General features: G+C 42.8%; 1 protein-coding gene across 1 annotated transcript; it reads right to left on the reverse strand.

The window, feature by feature from the left end:
- Positions 1 to 3062: 3062 nt before the first annotated feature.
- IL17F (interleukin 17F) lies at positions 3063 to 9963 on the reverse strand. Its single transcript, XM_008519940.2, has 3 exons — positions 9878 to 9963; positions 5260 to 5456; positions 3063 to 4085 (listed from the first exon to the last, which is right to left on the reverse strand). The coding sequence occupies exons 1-3, from the start codon at positions 9908 to 9910 to the stop codon at positions 3845 to 3847; spliced, it is 471 nt and encodes a 156-aa protein (XP_008518162.1). The 5' UTR covers positions 9911 to 9963; the 3' UTR covers positions 3063 to 3844.
- Positions 9964 to 19662: the final 9699 nt, after the last annotated feature.

The raw sequence follows: 19662 nt of genomic DNA on the forward strand, positions 1-19662 counted from the left end.
GAGCCATTTATTTCCTTGTCACCTATGCTAAGGAATCTGGGAACAAATGGGCACAGTGTGCCACCTTGTGAGCAGGAGAGGACCTGCAATTTCTTGAATGACAGCCCCTCTCAGCTCCAGCCAGGAAGGGAACGCAGGGCCCCAGACCCCACGTGGCACCATAGACAGTGAATTTGGATATGTGGGACGTGGAGGTATTTCTGTACCCACTCCCAGGGCCAGCCCTAGGCCACATAGAAAAGTGACTGAAATGGGTCTTTGCTGGAAACACTATAGAGAGCTGCAAACCAACATGAAAAGTCGCGAACTTGGTGTCGGTGAACCTGTTTCTGCCACTAACTACCCAAGTGACCTTGAGCAAGTCACCTAATTCCTTTGGGCCTCATCTGCAAATGAGAAAGGTTGACCAGGTGATCTACAGGGGCCCATCCAGCTCTAACAGTGTGAATCTACCAGAGGAGATAAATTGTCTTCTCTCTGATCTTCTAACTGGCCTTCAGGTTTCCAATTCCTTTTGCTCACTATCACCAGAATTATCTAATGAAATACAGCTATGTATTTATCACATCTGTAACTCACTCATTCATTCATTTATTCAATCGTTCTTTCAAGAAATAGTTATTATGTATCCCCTCTATGTGTTCTCATGTCCGCACTCTCCTGGGCACCTGGAGCTACTTGCTGTTCCCCTAATACACTAAGCTTTTTTGTGCCTCTGTTTTTGCTCATACTGTTCCCTTTGCTAGGAATGCCCTTCCCCCATTTTCCTCGAGAGCAGCTCATACTCATCTCAATGTGAAAGTCATCTCCTTCCTGAAATTTCCTGGTGAGCTACCATCGTCTGTGTCTTCTTAACATCTGCTCTCTTGATCAGAGTACTTAGCACATTGCTTTGAAATCACATGCATACATGTGTAAAAAGATAATATCTTGATACTTTCAGGTGTCATCTTTTCCTCTGCAATTTCCTTCGTCTCTTTGCTTCTCCCACCACTCAGACAGAGGTTTTTTACATCTACTACCCTGAGGGTAGAGGTATTACTGCCAAAACGAACAAGAAAGGAAGGGTCATTGCACAGATTTGAGTGCCAAAATGGGCTTGCAAGATTCACAGCAAACTTATGAAGCTGATTACCGTGAGAGAAAATGTTTTTTGAGTTTTGAGAGCCTGAATATTTTACATACACACGTCAATGTTTATACCATGAGAAAACGATCCTGAAGCAAAGAGATGAAGAGCCAGTCTACCAAGCTACTCCATCCTCACTCCCACCTAGAAACTAGATAAAAGTTGCCCACACTAAAGAGTTAAAAATGGGTGCTGGGCTCCTGCCACTTGCCCATCCTCAAGCCACGTTGCAGGTGGGAATGAGAACTTATGCCCCACCCTCTCTCTGGGACCTGGAAGGCAGCAGCAATGGAGATGTACTCTGAGCCAGTGGTGTGGTAAAGGAGAAAATGCAGGGCACCTTATCTGGGCAAGAGAGGGATGAGAACCTCTGAGGGGCGTGGAAACCAGGATCTGGAAGCTCCTGTGTCCCCAAGAAGCATAAGAGATGGATGAAAGATAGCCAGTGACCCAAAAGGTCCTAGAAGTCACAATGAAGAGGATGCAAAGTGACTGCCATGGCCCTGATGACCAGGGACTCTGTGGATGGCTGCTACCAACACCGTGGCCCTTCCATATGTATTTCTTACTTTTCTCTGTACAGTAGTCCCCCCTTATCTGTGGGGGACACATTCCAAGACCCCCAGTGGATGCTGGAAACCACAGATAGTCCAGAACTCTATATATACTATGTTTTTTCCTATATAAGCATACCTACAATAAAGTTGTTTTCCTTTCTTTTTCTTATTTATTTACTATTTTTTTTTAGAAAGATTATCCCTGAGCTAAGATCTGCCCCCAATCCTCCTCTTTTTTTGCTGAGGAAGACTGGCCCTGAGCTGACATCCATGCCCATCTTCCTCTACTTTATATGTGGGACGCCTGCCACAGCAAGTCTTGACAAGTGGTGCTAGGTCCACACCCAGGATCCAAATCCATGAAGTCCAGGCCACTGAAGCAGAACGTCTGAACTTAACCACTGCACTTTGGGGCCAGCCTCTAGGATAAAGTTTAATTTATAAATTAGGCACAGTAAGAGGTTAACAACAATAAGTAATAATAAAATAGAACATTTATAACAGTATACTGCATTAACAGTTATGTGAACTGTTCTCTCTCACAAAATATGTCATTGTGTTATACTCACTCTTCAACTTGTGATGAGGAGAGACGATGCGATGCCTGTGTGATGAGATGAAGTGAGGTGAATGACACAGGCATTGTGAGGTAGCATTTGTATGCAATGGAGCAGGGCAGAGCGAGATCTCATCATGCTATTCAGAATGTGTGCAGTTTAAAACTTATCAATTGTTTATTTCTGCAATTTTCCATTTAATATTTTTGGACAGAGGTTGACAGTGGGTAACTGAAACCACGGAAAACAAAACCACAGATGGGGGAGGCTACTGTATCTCCAGATTGGCTAGCATGGTGCCCAATAAATGTTCATTTTGTAAAATAATCTAGCGAGGAAGATGGAGCAGTAAAGAGTTACCAGGGAACAGGAGTTCTGTTCTGTGCAACGTTGGCGCCATTTTCCTCACTTCTCCATATAACTCCCAAGAACCATTAATAGCAAAATAATTCTCCAACTCGTAGAAACAGAGAGTGGAATGGCGGTTGCCAGGGATGGGGAGTGAGGGAAATGGGGAGAAGTTGGACTAAGGGTAAAAACTTTCAGTTATAAGATGAATACGTTCTGGGGCTCTGGTGTACAGCATGGTGATTATAGTTAACAATACTGTATTTTATACTTGAAATTTACTAGGAGAGTAGATCCTAAATGTTCTCACCACAAAAAGAAAAAAAGGTAACTGTGTAGAGGGATGGATGTGTTAACTAACCTTGTTGTGATACTCATCCTCAACATATACATGTATCAAATCACCACATTGTACACCTTAAGTTTATACCATGTTATTTATTGATTATATCTCAATAAAGCTGGGAAAAAATTAATATCACCAAGACCACACACATACACAAAAATAATAGTAAGGAGATAACTCTAATACTGGCACTCCGCTGACAAAATATGGAAAACAAATGACAGGTATATAGAATTTCAAAATCCTTAAAGCTACAAGGTCTATGAGTACAAGCTGAAACTAGAAATGAACACAAGTATTTTTCAATCATTAATATTTTACTATATTAGCCCTTGATTTTTAATTTTTCTCCTGAAATTTTATATAATTAATGCATCATAAATATATTCACAATTTCCTTCCAAATATAAATATCAAGCCAAACTCATCTACATTAGTGAATGATTAATAGACATATGTACTAGATTCTCACCCCCATCCTTCCCAGCCCACCCTATCGTGCACAACCCACTCCTAAATTGTGGTCATATTTCCTGCGTTTTCATGCACATGGAACAGAGGCCCATTTTACCAACAGAGCTACCAGGGAATGGCTGTGCAACACAGTGACTGCACGGCTAGGAGATGGTCATCAGAGCACATAAACGGGGTGGGCCAAGGGCTCCTCCGTTCTCCTCCCCCGTTCTCCAGGGGGTTGGGACATGGGAGCATCACAGGACTATATTAGGATTCTGAAGTGCCCTGGGAAGCTAACGCTATCTCTAATACAGAGCTTTGAGAATTCCAAGCAAATCTTATCAAGAGTCCTACGAAACAGAGAGAACTGGGGACCACACCGAACTGTTGCAGAGTGCTAGGTAAAGAGCGGCGTGTCTACAGCTTCTTCAGTCGAGTGGATGCGCAGCACTCAGGCATTTATTTCGCGAACTATGGGGGTGACGCAGGTGCAGCCAACAGTCATCCGCACCTTCTCCAGCCGGAAGGAACCAGGACAGCCCTTGGACTCCCTCTGGAGGACCAGGAACTCCTGCTGGATGGGCACGGAGTTCCTGGAATGGTCTTCCTTCCCCTGGGCGTCGATGCAGCCCAAGTACCTGCAATGGGCCTCTGCAATCTCGGAGGGGAACCGGTTGGGGTCCCGGGAGACGCTGCAGGAAGAACAGGCAAAAGAAGATGGTGAGACAGGGAGGGGAAGAGGGACCAAGGATGAGAGCCCTGCAGCCCGGGGTGCTCCCATGCTGGGAGGCGGTTCTGAGGACCTCAGGGCTGCCACACAGACTCTGGAGCAGACAGCCTGGATTTACAGACCGCCCTCTGGCAGGCGCTGAACTCCCTAAGCCTCAGTTTTCCTCAACTATAAAATGAGGATTCTTGTATACCTCTCTCACGGGATTGTTGGTAACACTCAGTGAGTGACACAAATGCATGTGAAACTCCACACCATAAAATGCTGGTATTCAATAAGTGTTAGATCTTTTAGTTTCTTTTACTTTACATTGTTATTACTATAATTATTATTCATCCTTTACTTAAAGATTAAACATCACTAGTAGATCTCTCAGGATACGGTCTACAAAGCCTGCTGCTTGCAAAAGAAAAACAAAGCCCCAGAGCTTTATGAATCCAGCGCCTTCTCTCAGTTTCTCCCTGCATAGCCCCCTCCGCCAGGAAACATAAAGGCAGCAAAGCCAATCCAGCCAACTTGCCACCACACATGCTTCCTTCACTTGGGAAGCAATGCAATCAGCCGCAGAGGCACTTTTAATTGTCCCTGGAATCTATTTTCATATTTGTCTTTGGAGCATATAGATGAGCACTTCGTATTCCAAGGACCTACACATAAGACAAAATCACAAGACTGTACCCTGAACCCTGCCACCTCGCTTCCCACTTCGCAAACTGGCCTTTCCCCTCCACTCGGCCCCCCTCCCCACTCCTTGAAGTCTAATCTGAGCAGATCTCTCTAAACTGACCTTTCTGGTTCTCGCTTATCCCCATAAAGAAATAATTATGTGGGCTGCTTTAAAGAGCCCTCTCTTCCAACGCACAAAGTTTACAAATTCCAATCTAGAGCTGCATGAAGCAGGAAAAGGCAGAGGGTCAACGAGAAGTTGGAAGCAGCATAGCAGGACCTTCAACCACAGAGGAGGACCTAGCCCAAAAAGCAAGAAAAATGTGATCTCCCAGGTATAGTGAGATCTCTGTTTTTAAGAGCAGATGTGAGGGCTTGCATTTTTTCTATATTGTCTAAATTTCCTACTTTATGATTAGAATAAAATAACATGTTTTTCAAATGTGAAGATCCATCTCCTTTGCACTTACGTGTAAACCCAGGGGGAGCTGGAGCGGTTATGGATGTCATGTAAGCTGGAAATACCCTTGTTTTGACTAAAGATGCGAATGTCAACCTTCACAAAATCCTCCTCCAGAGGAGGGCAAGAGGCTGCCTTGGGGTTTGTCCTAGCTGCCACCTCCTTCAGCAGGGCGAGCCCCAATATCAACAGCAGTAGGGACTTGACCTGGAAGAGAGAGGAGGTTGAAGCTGGTTAGCGACTCTGGCGTCACTTGCTGGTGAGAGACATCCCGTGCTTCAGCTGAGCTCAACATTCCCGGTCTTTCCTGGGATCAGGGCTTCTCTTTGAACCTCAAATCCTGGAAATGGGAACAGTCACACATGGAGATATCAGGGTGCCGGCTGAGAAGGAAACGCGTTAGCCTGGGGATTGAGCCCTCCACAGTCAGAGAGCTCCAAAAGACAGCAGGATCTGGAACTCGGTTTAAATCTTGACCTGGCCTCCTCCCTGAGCCTCTGGTTTCTCTTCTTTCCGACCGGATTATAATACTTGCCTTATAAAAATATTCACAAGATTAAATGAAATGTTCTATGTAAAGCACCTATAAATCTGTTTAACAAAAATAGAGGCTTAATGAAAGATAGCTCTTATTTCCAACCTCATATCCCACGAATCCCCACAAAATCCTTCCTCCCAGAATACACTGCCCCACCTCCATCTATCCAATCCCACCCTTCCGTCAAGGGCCCACTCAGATGTGGTCTCCTCCAGGAACTGTCCCCAAAGTAGTTCAATTAGTAGTATGATAATTATCCTTAAATCATAAAGCTTCTACCATCTAGCACTCAAGTAATACTTCTTTATTGTCTGGAGAACGTAGTATCTGTTTTCCTAGCAGATCTACACCTACTAGATGGCAAGCTTCTGCAGGAAAACATGTCATAGAATTGATGTTCCATGAACACTTTCTGGATGAATGACAGAGCAGGTGATTGAATGAATGAACAAAACAATACAGTTCAATTAACAGTGTAGGTAAGCTCAATGAATTATGGAAAACACTATGCAAAACCAGCTACGGCAAAGTTCCAATTATCCATGCTAATTGAAAGAAGCAGGGACACTAATGATGCACAACAAGAGAATAGGGAAACTATTTCCTTTTAGCTCAGGAACATATTTTTTATACTTACATTGAAATATCAGTTTATCTGGCATTACAGGAATGCACAAAGAAAGAAAGCGCTCTGTGAAGACCTAACTAAAATAAAAGAAGAGCTAAAAATCTCTCCAGCTTCCCTTTGTCACAACCGTGCTTTGCTCACCCCATCATCACTGACCCTTACAGGGGGTGGACAAGGCTCATCCCAACGTTCAATGTGATGCAGAGCAAGAGCTGAAGCTGAGCTGCATTCATTCTCTGGCTTCATGTTGTCCAGGTCACACCTTCCGCAAGTTAAGATAGGGAGGGTGATTAGACACGTTGGTTTAAAGGATCTCCTTTGTATATTTTGCAGATGCTGAAGGTAAGAAATGATAAGAGCAAGCAAAAAGGTCATGGTGTCAACTTGCTACCAGGGTAGCTGATGCTGAAAAGAAGTTGAAAGCAAAATTGACCCAGATAAACACGAATAAGGCTGATTTGCCTTTAGATAATCAGCAGTCATCAACCTTCATCTCCCACAATCATTCATTCATTCAACAATTCTTTCTTGTCTCTACAGTGTGGAGATTCAGGACACGGGCTCTGGAGTCAGATGTCCTATGTCCGTAACTCAGTTCTCAGACTCTTACTACTTGCAACTCAGCTTCCGCCACCAGAAAATGTGAAGATTAAGTGATAGGATCCATATAAAGCATGAAGGGCACTGCCAGCGCATGGTAAATATTCAATACAGGTGACTATCAAATTGACATTGTGCTGATGATACACAGTGGACAGGAAAGATGTGGAATTTGCCCTCATGCACCTTCTGTCTAGACAAAGCGCTATGAAGTTTCACAAAGTGAAAAGATGCCTACTTAGACAAGGGGGTCCTTAGATAGTGTCCCAAGCCTGTCAATGACTTCCTTAGGTTTCTTAAGTAGATTCTTCCTCTGTGTTTTCTTTTTCCTCTTCTGTATTATCATACTCACTGAATCGTTTCTAATTTTTGTCATCAAAGCTTTAGAGTAACTGTACCCTGGTGTTACATGATTTAGCAATAATTATCGTGCTTCTAACAAGTCATTATTATATTCGCTTATATTCTTTGAGTATTTTAGAAAACACTTCACATCTCTTTAAGCACTGGAGCCTCACAACTACCCCATGGCGTAGGTAGAGCTACTATTAATTATCCCAATTAGACAGGTGAATTGCGTCCGAGAGGCAACAAATAACGTGAGTGGCTTTACCAGGCTGTTGCTGCCAGCCTGGGGACTTGCACCTCGGCGTCGGTGGTCAGTGCTACTGCTACTGAAGATCATTATCACTGTTATAAACATGTAGCCACTTACAGTGTTTAATCTTAGCTTTGTCCCACTAAGGAGCCAAGCATTTTCAGCAAGGTGACAGCGGTGTCAGAATCGCATGGGTGTTATAGGTCACATGGGCCTTCATTAGGAAATCAGACGGTCTGCAAATTGCTCTAGTTCGCTCCACAAAGCTGTTGATCTGAAACTGTAGATTTTAGTGCTTATGCAATACAGAGCAGGGGCTCTCATAAGGCTCCTGCTGGTTCTTAAGAATGATATACACAGCACTTCTTCTCTAAGGGGTTCAGAGTATTTTATAGACTTGAATTCTTTTATGCCACCTCTGAGGCAGATAAATAGATATCACTTCCAATCTGTAAAATAGGAAACAGGCAAGAGAATGCACCAGCTGAAGGTGCATGGTATCAGGACACCAACATGTCAGCCCAACTGTGCACTTCACTCTACTGTGAGCCCCTCAGAGACCACCTGAACCTTTGTCTCTCGCAGCTGTGATTTGTGCTCACTCCCACGTAGGAATGTGCTCCAGAACCTGCCAGCTCCTAAGTCCACAAGAATTTGCCTCAACTGCTTATTGAGTATGTCCTATCTGCCAACCCTGCCCAAGTTCCAATCCTATTCTAAGATTTTATTTTTTTCCTTTTTCTCCCCAAAGCCCCCCAGGCACATAGTTGTATATTCTTTGTTGTGGGTCCTTCTAGTTGTGGCTCAATCCTAGTCTAATGTCCTTCGCAGTATCATGTTTCTTGCTGATGGTCCAACAGATTTCTTCAAAGAAACCAGAAATAGAAGTGGCTTTAGAGCACAAAGCTATCCAATAGATTTTTTTGGACACAGTGGCTTTAAATTCAGAAACCTTGCCTCTGAACCCGTCAAGGAGAAGAATACCCTCACGTCCCAGTTCTTGTGCGTGCCTGATGACTTAAATCCCTTCACTGAGCTGTTGTTCATCTGAGTAATGGGGAAAGTAGACCCAATCTACTTCACTGGGTTGCTAGAGTCTCAAAAGTAAAAATAATAATATTATTAACACTAATATTTAACACATTGAATGCTTTCTCTATCCTTATTGGTTGTTATATTAAAATGGCCAGGTTACTATAAACTATCATGTGTAGACGTGCTATTCCAGAGTACAGATTTAGTCATTCTCAATGATGTCAGTTAATCCCCCCAAAAACCCCATGAAGAGGATGCCATTATTATTCCCCTATACAGATAATAGGAATGATAATACACAGAACAGTTAAGTAACTTATCCCAAATCCCACACTTAGTAAGTGATAGAGCCAGGCCTGTCTGACTCCAAAGTCTATACCCCCTAAATACTGCACTTTGTTGCATTTCTTGCCATCTCTAAAGCAGTATATAAATACAACATAGTATTATCATCACCACATGCCATGACATTTTATGCAATCCAAGCTCTTTTAAGTTGCATGGCTTATAAATGAAATAAAAAAGAGGAGTTATTTAAGCCAATAATATGGTGAGTGATTTGCCAAGCCCTGTTTTCATGCTCCTCTATATTAAATTCTTCCCAGGTCTTACCTGACTCCTGCCAGGCGAGATTCTAGACCCAGGGGAGGTAGATTTCCATCACTCTAACCTCTCACTCTCCTCCAAGAGGAACAAGACAATGCAAAAATAATCAGATAGCTGAGACACGGCAAATTTTCCTCCTCTAGGAACTGTCCAAAGTTCGTCACTGGCTGGTTTCCCTTTCCTTATCCAGGGTACTCCTTGTCCACCCGTAGTCTTGGGGAATCATTAAACCTTTTGGGGTTCCAGCTTTCTTAGTTAAAATATATATGTACATATCCTAAAAGGCTGCCTAAGCCCCCACATGAGATAAGAGTTTTACGCCAACCTCATTCTATAATGGTGGCCCCGGGAGTGATCATGTCCAGCTTGTCACACCAAGAGCTGCACAACTGACACCAACTATGGAAAAGCCATCAGGTGAAGAGCCATGTTTTACATCCCATCATAATTTCTAGTCATTTGTTCTTTTCCTCCACCAGACAGGGGTCAAAATTAAAGTCAGCTCTGTTTTTCAAAGAAGTGACCCCCAAAAAAATCCCAAACAAGCCTAATCCCTTAGAAATCTGCTTTTCTGAAATCCTCGTGATGCCCAGACCTAAACAGGAATTATTGTTACTACTCACCATGGCTGTGTTCTGCAGGATGGTCATTGTCATTCTGCTCTGGCTGCCTGCTTTGTGCAGGAAGCTCTTTCTGTGTGTGTGTTGCCCTGTGTTTGCTCTGCTGTATCAGGGAGAGTACCTGTCATTTTATAGCAATCACTGCCCTTGTTTCAATTGACCTGCTTACTGTCTAAGTTGTGGTTGCCCCAGAGTTACTGACGAACGTAGTTTTTTTTTTTTCCTATTCCACTTCCTGAAGGGGAATCAAAGGAAGACCCTAAAAAAGGTTGACGGAAAAAAAGACCAAATCTTCCTTTTTTCCTACCCTACTTCCACCCCCATTGCCCTCAAATTACAGAAAAACTCTTCACTAACTTACTACAGAGATGAACCAAGTTATAGATTACCGTCATGACCTTCTACGTTCTTCCACAAATGGCTAGCAACTCTTGTCACGCACTGTGCGTTCTACTTTCCAGTCATGCAACATGAACCGTGATTTAAGTCCTCCTTAGAAGAGCCTTGGTATTAAATGAGAGGACTGTCTTTAGTTCCATTGTATGAATGAGTAAACAAAACCAAAGAAATGAATGACATTGGTGAGACATTCAGAAATTATACCCCCAGCTAGTTTCGTGATCTCCCTGAAGTAATTCTGTCTTAACCTCATGTTTAAAATCCTACTGATGCTTAAATAAATACTCATTATTCGTACAACATATAAATAACCATTATCTTGGCTGTCTCTGATTAAGGATGCTTTTTTTTGACCAAAATTAATTAGCAAATAGAACCTTTAAATTGTTCAGTAGCTTTTTTATCTCCTTTAAGATCAGGTAAAATTATACATGGATGTTAACTAGATTTATTGTGATCATTTTGTAGTATATACAAATATCGAAACATTGTTGTACACCTGAAACTAATATAATGTTATATGTCAATTATACATCAATTAAAAAAAAGAAAAACAGGCAAAGAAAATAGTTTACATTAGAAGAAATAAAAATAGATAATAAATTTATGAAAAAATAGTTTAACTTCAAGAATAATCAAAGTAATGCAGATTAAAATAGGATACCATATTTAGCCTATCAAATTGGCAAAGACTTTTTTCTTTTAAAGATTTTATTTTTTTTTCCTTTTTCTCCCGAAAGCCCCCCGGTACATAGTTGCATATTCTTCGTTGTGGGTCCTTCTAGTTGTGGCATGTGGGACACCGCCTCAGCGTGGTTTGATGAGTGGTACCATGTCCGCACCCAGGATTCGAACCAATGAAACACTGGGCCACTTGCAGCTGAGCGCGCGAACTTAACCACTCGGCCGTGGGGCCAGCCCCTTGGCAAAGATTTTTAATCATGCGATATTAACGGGAGAATAGGAAAAAGGGGAACTTTCATGTGTTACACCTAGGAGTATATTGGTACAACTTTGTGTAGGACATTTAATAATATGCAGCAAAAACCTAAAAAATTGTTCTACCTCTGGGAATTGTTCTAAAGAAATAGAGATGCACATAAAGATCGACATACGAGGATATTTAGTGGGGAAAATTGAAAACACCCTGGTTTTCCAACAGTAGACTAACGGTAAGTAAACGCTAGCATGCCTATAGGGGAGAATCTATGTAGCCATAGAAATAGTTTCCCAAGAAAATTTAATGACTTGAAAAATACCTTTGTTGTAGCATTTGTTGAAAATATCAAGATGCAGCTCTTCATGTAGAACATGACTTTACTTCGATGTAAATAGATACATGCACACTGTCTATATGTATATGTGTGTATGTGTAAACGAATACTCACGGAAAAAAACCTGAAGCTATATGCAGAAAACCCAACAGAGTAGAATCTTGGGCTCCCACCCCAAAGCTAGTGAATGAGACTGCATTTTCACAAGATCCTCCATGATGTGTAGCACATGAAAGTTTGGGATGCACTGCTTTAGGGAATGTTAAAGAAAGTGCGGGACTTCGCATAAAATTCCAGTGGGGCTCACTGCGTTACATTCTCTGAAATGGAAAGACTGAGAGTCCAGTAGCCTTGAAGAGTGATTGGGACAAGACGACTCAGAGCTGCACTCCCTGTAGCTAAGAACCATACCTGTGGCCCTGCTCTGGAGGGGTCCTTGGCAAGGACAGAGATGAAGGGAAGGAAAGGAGAGGGAGGTCGTTCCATCTCAATACTCAGCAGCACTGCTTTGGGTTGCCCTACACGAGCTACCCACAGGCTAGCTGCAGGCCGCTCAAGGTCTCCTACAGACTTTCACTTACTCAGCAGCCAGGCTGATTTCCTGCATTGAGGTGGATGGAATTAGTCAACATACTACCGGAATCCCAATGCCTGGGGAAAGCCCGGGTGAGTGTCTGTCAAACGCCGTCAAATTTTCCTCGATTCCTCCCACCAAAATTTCTCCTCCTTTTGTTTCTACCAGGGCCGCACAGGAACCAGGGATCAGCAACATTTGCTCCTGGACTTCCTCCCCCATCATCACACCGACAATCAACAAAGTTCTAGGGGGTGAGTTGGGATGACAGGCCCAGCCCCAGAAAGATGATCTTGCCCTCCATCCTCACTTCTAGGTAAAATTGCCAGTTCCTTAGACATTGGCCCAAATCTAATACGTGGCTTCCATCTGCTTTATTAGAGTCACCCTCCCAAACTTTACATGAGGTAAACTAGTTTTTCGAGCTTCTGCTCCCTGAAAACGTTTTGTATTTTTGAGCCTGAGCCCTCTCCAGGCCAGTTCCAGTTCCAGGAGTGACCATTTCGTGTCTCTCTACTTACTCATTTAGCTTCTATGCAAACTTCTAGGCTCTTCCTCACAGTCCATCTCCTCTGACCCAAACCCACTTGGGTCATTCTCTTTTCTGGACTCTCAACTTTCTCTCACAGCATTTCACCTAGCAATTCCTTAGAGAGAACTTTTCTACTGTCTGCTTGAACGGCTATTAGTATGCGCTTTGGCTTTTTAAATTTTCAAGTGTTTATTCCTAATCTGTTCTCTGGATCTTTCCCTTTTTTGGTGGGGGCAGGTGGGCGGTGAGGAAGATTCGCCCTGAGCTAACATCTGTGCCAATGTTCCTCTATTTTTTGTATGTGGGATGCCTCCACAGCATGGCCAATGAGCAGAGTAGGTCTGTGCCCGGGATCCGAACCCACAATCCCAGCAACTGAAGTAGAGTGCACAGAACTTTAACCACTTGGCCATGGGGCCAGGCCCTGTTCTCTGGATCTTAAACACTTTAAAGGACACAACTGTGACTTCTGCTTTTTTACATTCCTACCTCTCCCACACCCCTACCAAAATATCCTACCCATAGCTGGTGCTCAATATTTATTCACTTGCTTTGATTTAATTTGATGTTGATACCAATTTATTTCTTCTTCCACATAGTTTTTTGCTAATGAAGGGGATCAGAGTACACCACCACAAAATACACCCTGTGGCATAAGGATTCTTTTAAACTAAAGGAAATTAAGAAAGACTAGACTCAGGGCTGACCCCGTGGCCTAGTGGTTAAATTCAGCACACTCCACTTTGGCAGCCCAAGTTAGGTTCCCGGGAGTGGACCTACACAACTTGTCAGCAGCCATGCTCTGGAGGCAACCCACATACAAAATAGAGGAAGATTGGCATAGATGTTAAATCAAGGCGAATCTTCCTCAGCAAAAGAATAAAAGCAAGAGCAGACTCAGGAAAAGATCTATTCCCTCCCCCTTCCAGCCTAAAAGCAGAGCATAAATGTCCCTTTATAAAGGTGTCCCCCTCCCTTTCCCCTATTAGGAGAGAAGGATGACTCTTAATTATGGAAGACAACTCTTATTAATGGAGAAAGCACCAACTTGAATCTGCATAACAAATCCTACTCAATAACACTTATCTTTTATTAGTTTCCCCCATACATTTACCTTCCCACAATTTACTTCTCCTAGAAGTCCAAACCCCTTCCTCCCTTTATCTAATTTTCTCTATAATTTACTACTCTTTGTTAAAATGGTATGTAAGCCTCTGGGTCTAACCATGTCTTTGGGTCTTCTACGAAGTCCTCTGTATGCATACATAATAAAGCCTTTCTCCTGTTAATCTGTCTTTTGTCAGGTTAACCTACAGGGCCCCAGATACTGAACCTAAGAGGGTGGAGGAGAAAGTGTTTCCTCCCCGACATCACCTTCACTTCCTAATAGATCAGATGAGTTGCCCTAAAAATTATTAATTAAAGGGAGATATTTTGGAGAAGATAAAACTTACAGACATAGAATATTATTGTCAAATATTTGGAAGTTTTTTAAAAGGGAGATTGGACTGTCACCAGAAGGTCACACCAAGGCTTGATGAACATCTGGTGTTGACATTCCAGAGGGCAACCGTACAGCAGGAGGCTGTTTGGACTGGACCATCTCCGAAGTCTCTTCCAACTTTGGAATCCCATGAAAACCAAAAACAGTATTGATATTTTAATTAAACCATACCCATAATCTCAGTCTTGGGAGTAGGGGTGTGTGTGAGTGCACACGCATGTGCGTGTTAGTGTGTGCATCTTCTGCTGTCTTCAGTTTTTTTCTCCTTCCTGTGAAAAGCAATCATATGACTCCAAATGCTAAAAATTCTAAGTGTCTTAACTGTATGTTTCCCATGAAGATCCAGGTTAAGAAGAGATTAAATCGGGGGGTGGGGGAAAAGAGGACCAGAGAGAGAGCACTCAAACATACACACTTCTGAGAAGTTTGTCACTTTCACTCCTGCATGGGACTGACCCAGGAGGATAAATCTCAGGTTCTCTTAATTTTTGTGGAAACACTGTGGAATAACAGGATGAAATGGGTTTCCTGTGAGGGAGGTTTCTTCATCTTTGCAGAGGTGAAGGATTGGAGGATGTATTAAGGAGAAGGTGGAGGAAGAGGAAACAAAGAGAAAGGAGAGGGGAAGACACGGAAAGAAGTGTGACCTGTGGGAGTAGAGAGCAAGTGCTCCCGATACAGCAGGGCTCATTCCACTGCTCTCTCTGCTGCATCTGACCCCCAGGGAGATCAAAGGAAGGTGGATGGGAAAGACATCAAGGGAATAATAAAGTCTCTGAGAAGGTTGTTGGCCACGCAGACCCCCAGACTTATTTAAGTGGGAGAGAAAGCTTCCTGTAGATTGCACGTTTGTGTTAGTTACGCAGGTTTTACGCTAAGCAAATAACCTGGAGGAGAACACCACTCCTGACATTCTCATCCTGTGACATCTCTCCCACCCTCCAGGTGCATGAGTCCAGAGCACCCTTTTGTCTAGCACCCAAATTAGTCATTAAGGCAGGGCAGATATCTCTTTATCTTTGCTCCATCAGATTTCAGGAGCTACACGTGTCTTCAGAGATAATCTGGTCCAAGCACCTCTCTGCTGATGATGGAGGTTGGATGGCTTTCCCACAGATAATCTCTGGCAGAGAGGCCCGGCCTGAACCCAGGCCTTCGCACTCCCTCTAGCTCCCATCTGCAAATAAAGGGATCCCTCTTTTCAACTCTCCCAGGGCCATTTTTCTCTTCAACAAAGTGCTGCCACGGGAGAAAAATGATTATAATATTAATAGCCTTACATTGTAGATAAAGCTATACGGCTCACAAGGCATGTTCATATACATTATTGTATTGATTCTCACGACAATGCTCTGAGGAAAAGATAATAAATCTCTCCATTTCACCAATTAGGAAATTGAGACTTAAAGAGAGCACGGAAACAGTCTAAAGCCACACAGCTATGAAATAGCAGAGCTGAAATGCAAACCCAGGGCTTCTGATTCTGGGCCCAGAGAAGGAAAAATAATTTTCCCCAGATGCAGGCTGGAGAATATGTGAAACAAGATGCCCAGGGCATGGTGGAAAGGGGAGGGGCTGTCAGAGGAGCAGACTTGCCAAGAGAGCAGCATCTTCTAAGTGACGTCTGAACTGGAGTCAGGGCACCTGAGCGACTCTGGCTGTTCTCTGAAGATCATGAGAAATGAACCCAGTCTTTGCTTTTCTGATTCCGTACCCATTTCAGCCTTTGCACATTATCTTATACACACTTGTCTGTGTATTCACAAGATAACATTATCTGATCTGGAAACAAGACCAGGCCAGATGGTTTCAATGACGGCTCTTAAGATCTCTTACTCCACCAACTTTTCACTTCCAGTTCTCAAAGATTGTCTAGTGGTGGAAAGTTGCCTCTTCTGCGCTTTCTATATGTTAACGATAGGAAGAATTTTTAAACCGCTTCTTTGAATAGCAGGTACTACCGAAGTTACTGCGTGAGCAGTGCATGGTGTGACATCTTAAAAATAAACTTACAATCTTATTCAGACTAAATTTGACAATTTTCAAAGATAGAGACGAGGATGATACCAAGTGTCAGCAAGGATGTAGGACAAAGGACATGCTTCATACGTACATGTGGGGATAAATATTGGTAATTTAGTGAAATACATCTAAAACTTTAATAATGTTCATATTTTTGATCCAGAAATTACACTTCCAGGAAATTATCCTAAGAAAATATCCTAAATTATCCTAAGCAGGTGCCAACTATTTAGCATATAAACAGATGTATCTGGGAAGAAAAATCCAAGGTACATTTTCTCTCAGAAACTAGATTACAAGTGTGTCTATTTACTTCTTATGGTTATTTTCTAGTGTTTCTCTAATGAAAAGATACTGTTTTCGTAACAAGAAAAAATTATATTTGAGTTTAATTTAAAAAATTTTAAACAGGTTCAGAAGAGTAGAGTAGCATCATAGCACAAGCTTTGTGAGATGACATGAAATAGCAAACACCAATCACTGCCAAATAAGCCTCTTTGCTTTGAGGGCACGGTGCCAAGATGGCTCAGAGAGCATTACCAGCCATGGAAGGTCTTCAGTTTCATCTCTGCACACTGGCACCCACAACCTTGTCATACCAGGCTTACTCAGAGATATAGCTCTGAACACCTCCAGTTCCCCGGAACTCTCTTGGTCCTCTGAAGCCCTTTTAAGGACCGGCACAGTATGGCGGTTAGAACATGGTAGTGAAGAATCGAGATAGCCCTGAGTTTGAATCTAGAATCCACCACCTACTAGCTATGAGACCCTAGGCAAATTACCTAACCTCTCTAAGCCTACTTCCTCTTCTAGACAATTGGGATAATAAAACCCACCTCACGGGATTGTAGGGAAGATTTAATGAGATCATTTTTATGGTGCTTAGCACTTAACAAATGATAGCTAACAGCAAACCACCCCTTCTCACCTGCCCCAATCACTAGGCGCATGAAGAAGTCGTTTCTGGGAGTCAAAGTTTGCTGAGGAGCTTGGAACCTGTATACAGGCATGTGTTGCTTAACAACAGGTATATGTTCTAAGAAATGCATCATTAGGCGATTTCACTGTTGTGCGAACATCATAGAGTATATTTACACAAGCCTAGATGGTGGAGACTACTACATACCTACACTATATGGTACTACTCTTATGGGACCATTGTCACACATGCAGTCTGGCATTGACTGAAGCGTCGTTATGTGGCACACGACTGTACAACCTCCCTATGTTATCTTTAATCTGCTTAGTTTTTATCATCCATCAGAGTTAAATGTGACATGTGAATGCTTGTATTTTTTCTTCAGGATGGATTTTCAGAAATCTGACTTTAAGTTCAAAGTTTCAAAAACATTCTTAGTTCCTAACCTCCTACAGATTATTATTTATCAATCTCCACCTCAAATGCCTAATCTGTAACTTACTGATCCCACTGGATATATAGTGAGGTGTCACATTTAACACTGGTGTTGAAGTTCACCAAAGAAAAACTATAGTAGTTGTATTAGGGTAGTAAGATAATTTTTGTTCTCTGTTTTCCTAAGGAGTCCAAGTTGTACTTTATTAGTCATAATAATACTTTTTAAAAATAGAACCCATGCACATAGTTAAATTCCAACTTTAGGCTATGTTTTTGGAGACTGTCAGGTTTTATTACAGCTGTCATTCAGGACTACATCCACTTAAATAAATAGACCAGCAGCATACCTATACAAGATGGCATGAGCTGACCCGTCTCCATCAAGGTTAAATGTCAGTACTTAAAGACAGGAAGCCTTAGCTTGCTACAAAAAGTAGCTGCTGGGAGAACATTAACAGAATGGTAAGTCTCAGCAGAGGCTTCTATCCTCCTACAGGCTGTGGGAACATCCTCAGGATTTAATAGTAAAAAATATTTAGAAAAAGAATTGAGAATCTTAATTCTCTCCCTTGTGGCAAGACTGAAGAGAATAAGCTAGGATTAGATGCTGGTTAATAATGGACCGGAGAGAAACAAGCACTCATCAATGAGGCATCAGACCTAAAAAAGAAAGTGTGCTAGGTTTATATTTCAGCAAATTAAGATGGAGTTAAACAAAAATTGATTTCGTTCTAAAATTTCTCTAGGAATTAAATAAAATCCCTTAAGATATTGGAATCCTCCCAGAGTTCCACCCACAAAATAAAGCAACACAGACATCACTACTCTCAAAAAGGGACTTAACAAGATGATAGAAGACTCATGCTGGCCTGTGGTCAAGTGGTGCCAGGTCTAACGTGTCTTGTGGGTAGAACTGACACTGGGGATTAAGAGTCATATGTATTACCAGAAGGGACCTCAGAGATCACCTAATTCAACCACCTCCTTTTCCAGGTAAAGAAACCAAGCACTTCCCTCTAAGGAAGTGGCTCACCCAGGCTGGCACGTTAACTCCGCCACGTAACTGTCAGACAAGGAACTCGAACGAACACAGCGCCCTTGCTTCCCAGAGCAGGCTCGCTTCCCTCTGCCAACTTTTGGCTCTCTGGGGAGATTTCCTATACAACTGGTGCAAAACCCTCCACCTCTTCACTTCCCTTCCTGTAAAGCAGAAGCATCGATCCCTGGCTCCAGAGAGGGAAGGAGAGAAGATGGCAGGGAAGAATACACACAGAGCTGTTGTTAGGGCTGAGCAGCCAAGGCAGCCAGCACACAGGTGACGGTCACACCTGCCTTATTGAGTTGGCCAAACCCTTTGAGTAGACATCACCTCAGAAAAAGTCTGGAATTATTAGGACAACTGGTACAGTTTGAAAACTCAGGGAAAATGAGAAGGGGATAAGCTATGGATTCTTGGGTTTCTGGGAGCCTTTCTCCTCTGTATCTTCCTCTTCCATGTTGTCCTAAGGACCTGACCTCACAGAGCTGTGATGAGGATTGAGGTAACACTGCCCACATTGGCAGATCTCAGGCCTGGGGAGAAGGCTGAAGAACCCACTGCCACAGCTGGAGGTAAGTGTCCTCCCTGTGAGAAGAGCTTGATTCAGAGTCACACTGAGTGAGGACAGGAATGGCAGGGAAGGGACCAGAGTTCAAGAACTCAACAAAGGGGAAATCATTTTAAATGGCTTTGATCAAAGGATTTTTTGTAAACATTTATCAAAATGAATCTTAAATCTGCTCTTAATGGCCTATGCACAGACCCACTTAACCCAGAAACCAGCACAAAAACACCAGATAGTAAAGTGAATAGTCCACTAGTAAAAGAGATTCACTTACAAAGCTCAGAGGGAATCCCAGAGAGGCAGAAGGTGGCAGGGCCCATGCCTTAGGGACAGAGACACTGGTGGCATCCATTATTGTGATCTGGTTCAGTCGTGTAGACACAGATGCTGGCAGGCACCATTTGAAATCCCTCCTTTAGTATGTTAACACAGGGGTCTGCCCCACCCACTAGAGTGCCCAAGGCAACCAATCTCAGCCAGGCAGCAGGTGTTCTGCCCCAGGGACAAGTCCTGCCCTCCAGC

Source organism: Equus przewalskii, chromosome 19 (genome assembly GCF_037783145.1).
Source record: "Equus przewalskii isolate Varuska chromosome 19, EquPr2, whole genome shotgun sequence".
Lineage (NCBI taxonomy): Eukaryota > Metazoa > Chordata > Mammalia > Perissodactyla > Equidae > Equus > Equus przewalskii.

Excerpts from the sequence above, each read along its gene's own strand:
- IL17F (XM_008519940.2), bottom strand. The coding sequence starts at position 9,910 with ATGACAATGACCATCCTGCAGAACACAGCCATG. Across the intron at positions 5,457-9,877 it reads TCCTGCAGAACACAGCCATG|GTCAAGTCCCTACTGCTGTT; the intron begins GTGAGTAGTAAC and ends TCTCTCTTCCAG. Across the intron at positions 4,086-5,259 it reads AGCTCCCCCTGGGTTTACAC|CGTCTCCCGGGACCCCAACC; the intron begins GTAAGTGCAAAG and ends TTCTTCCTGCAG.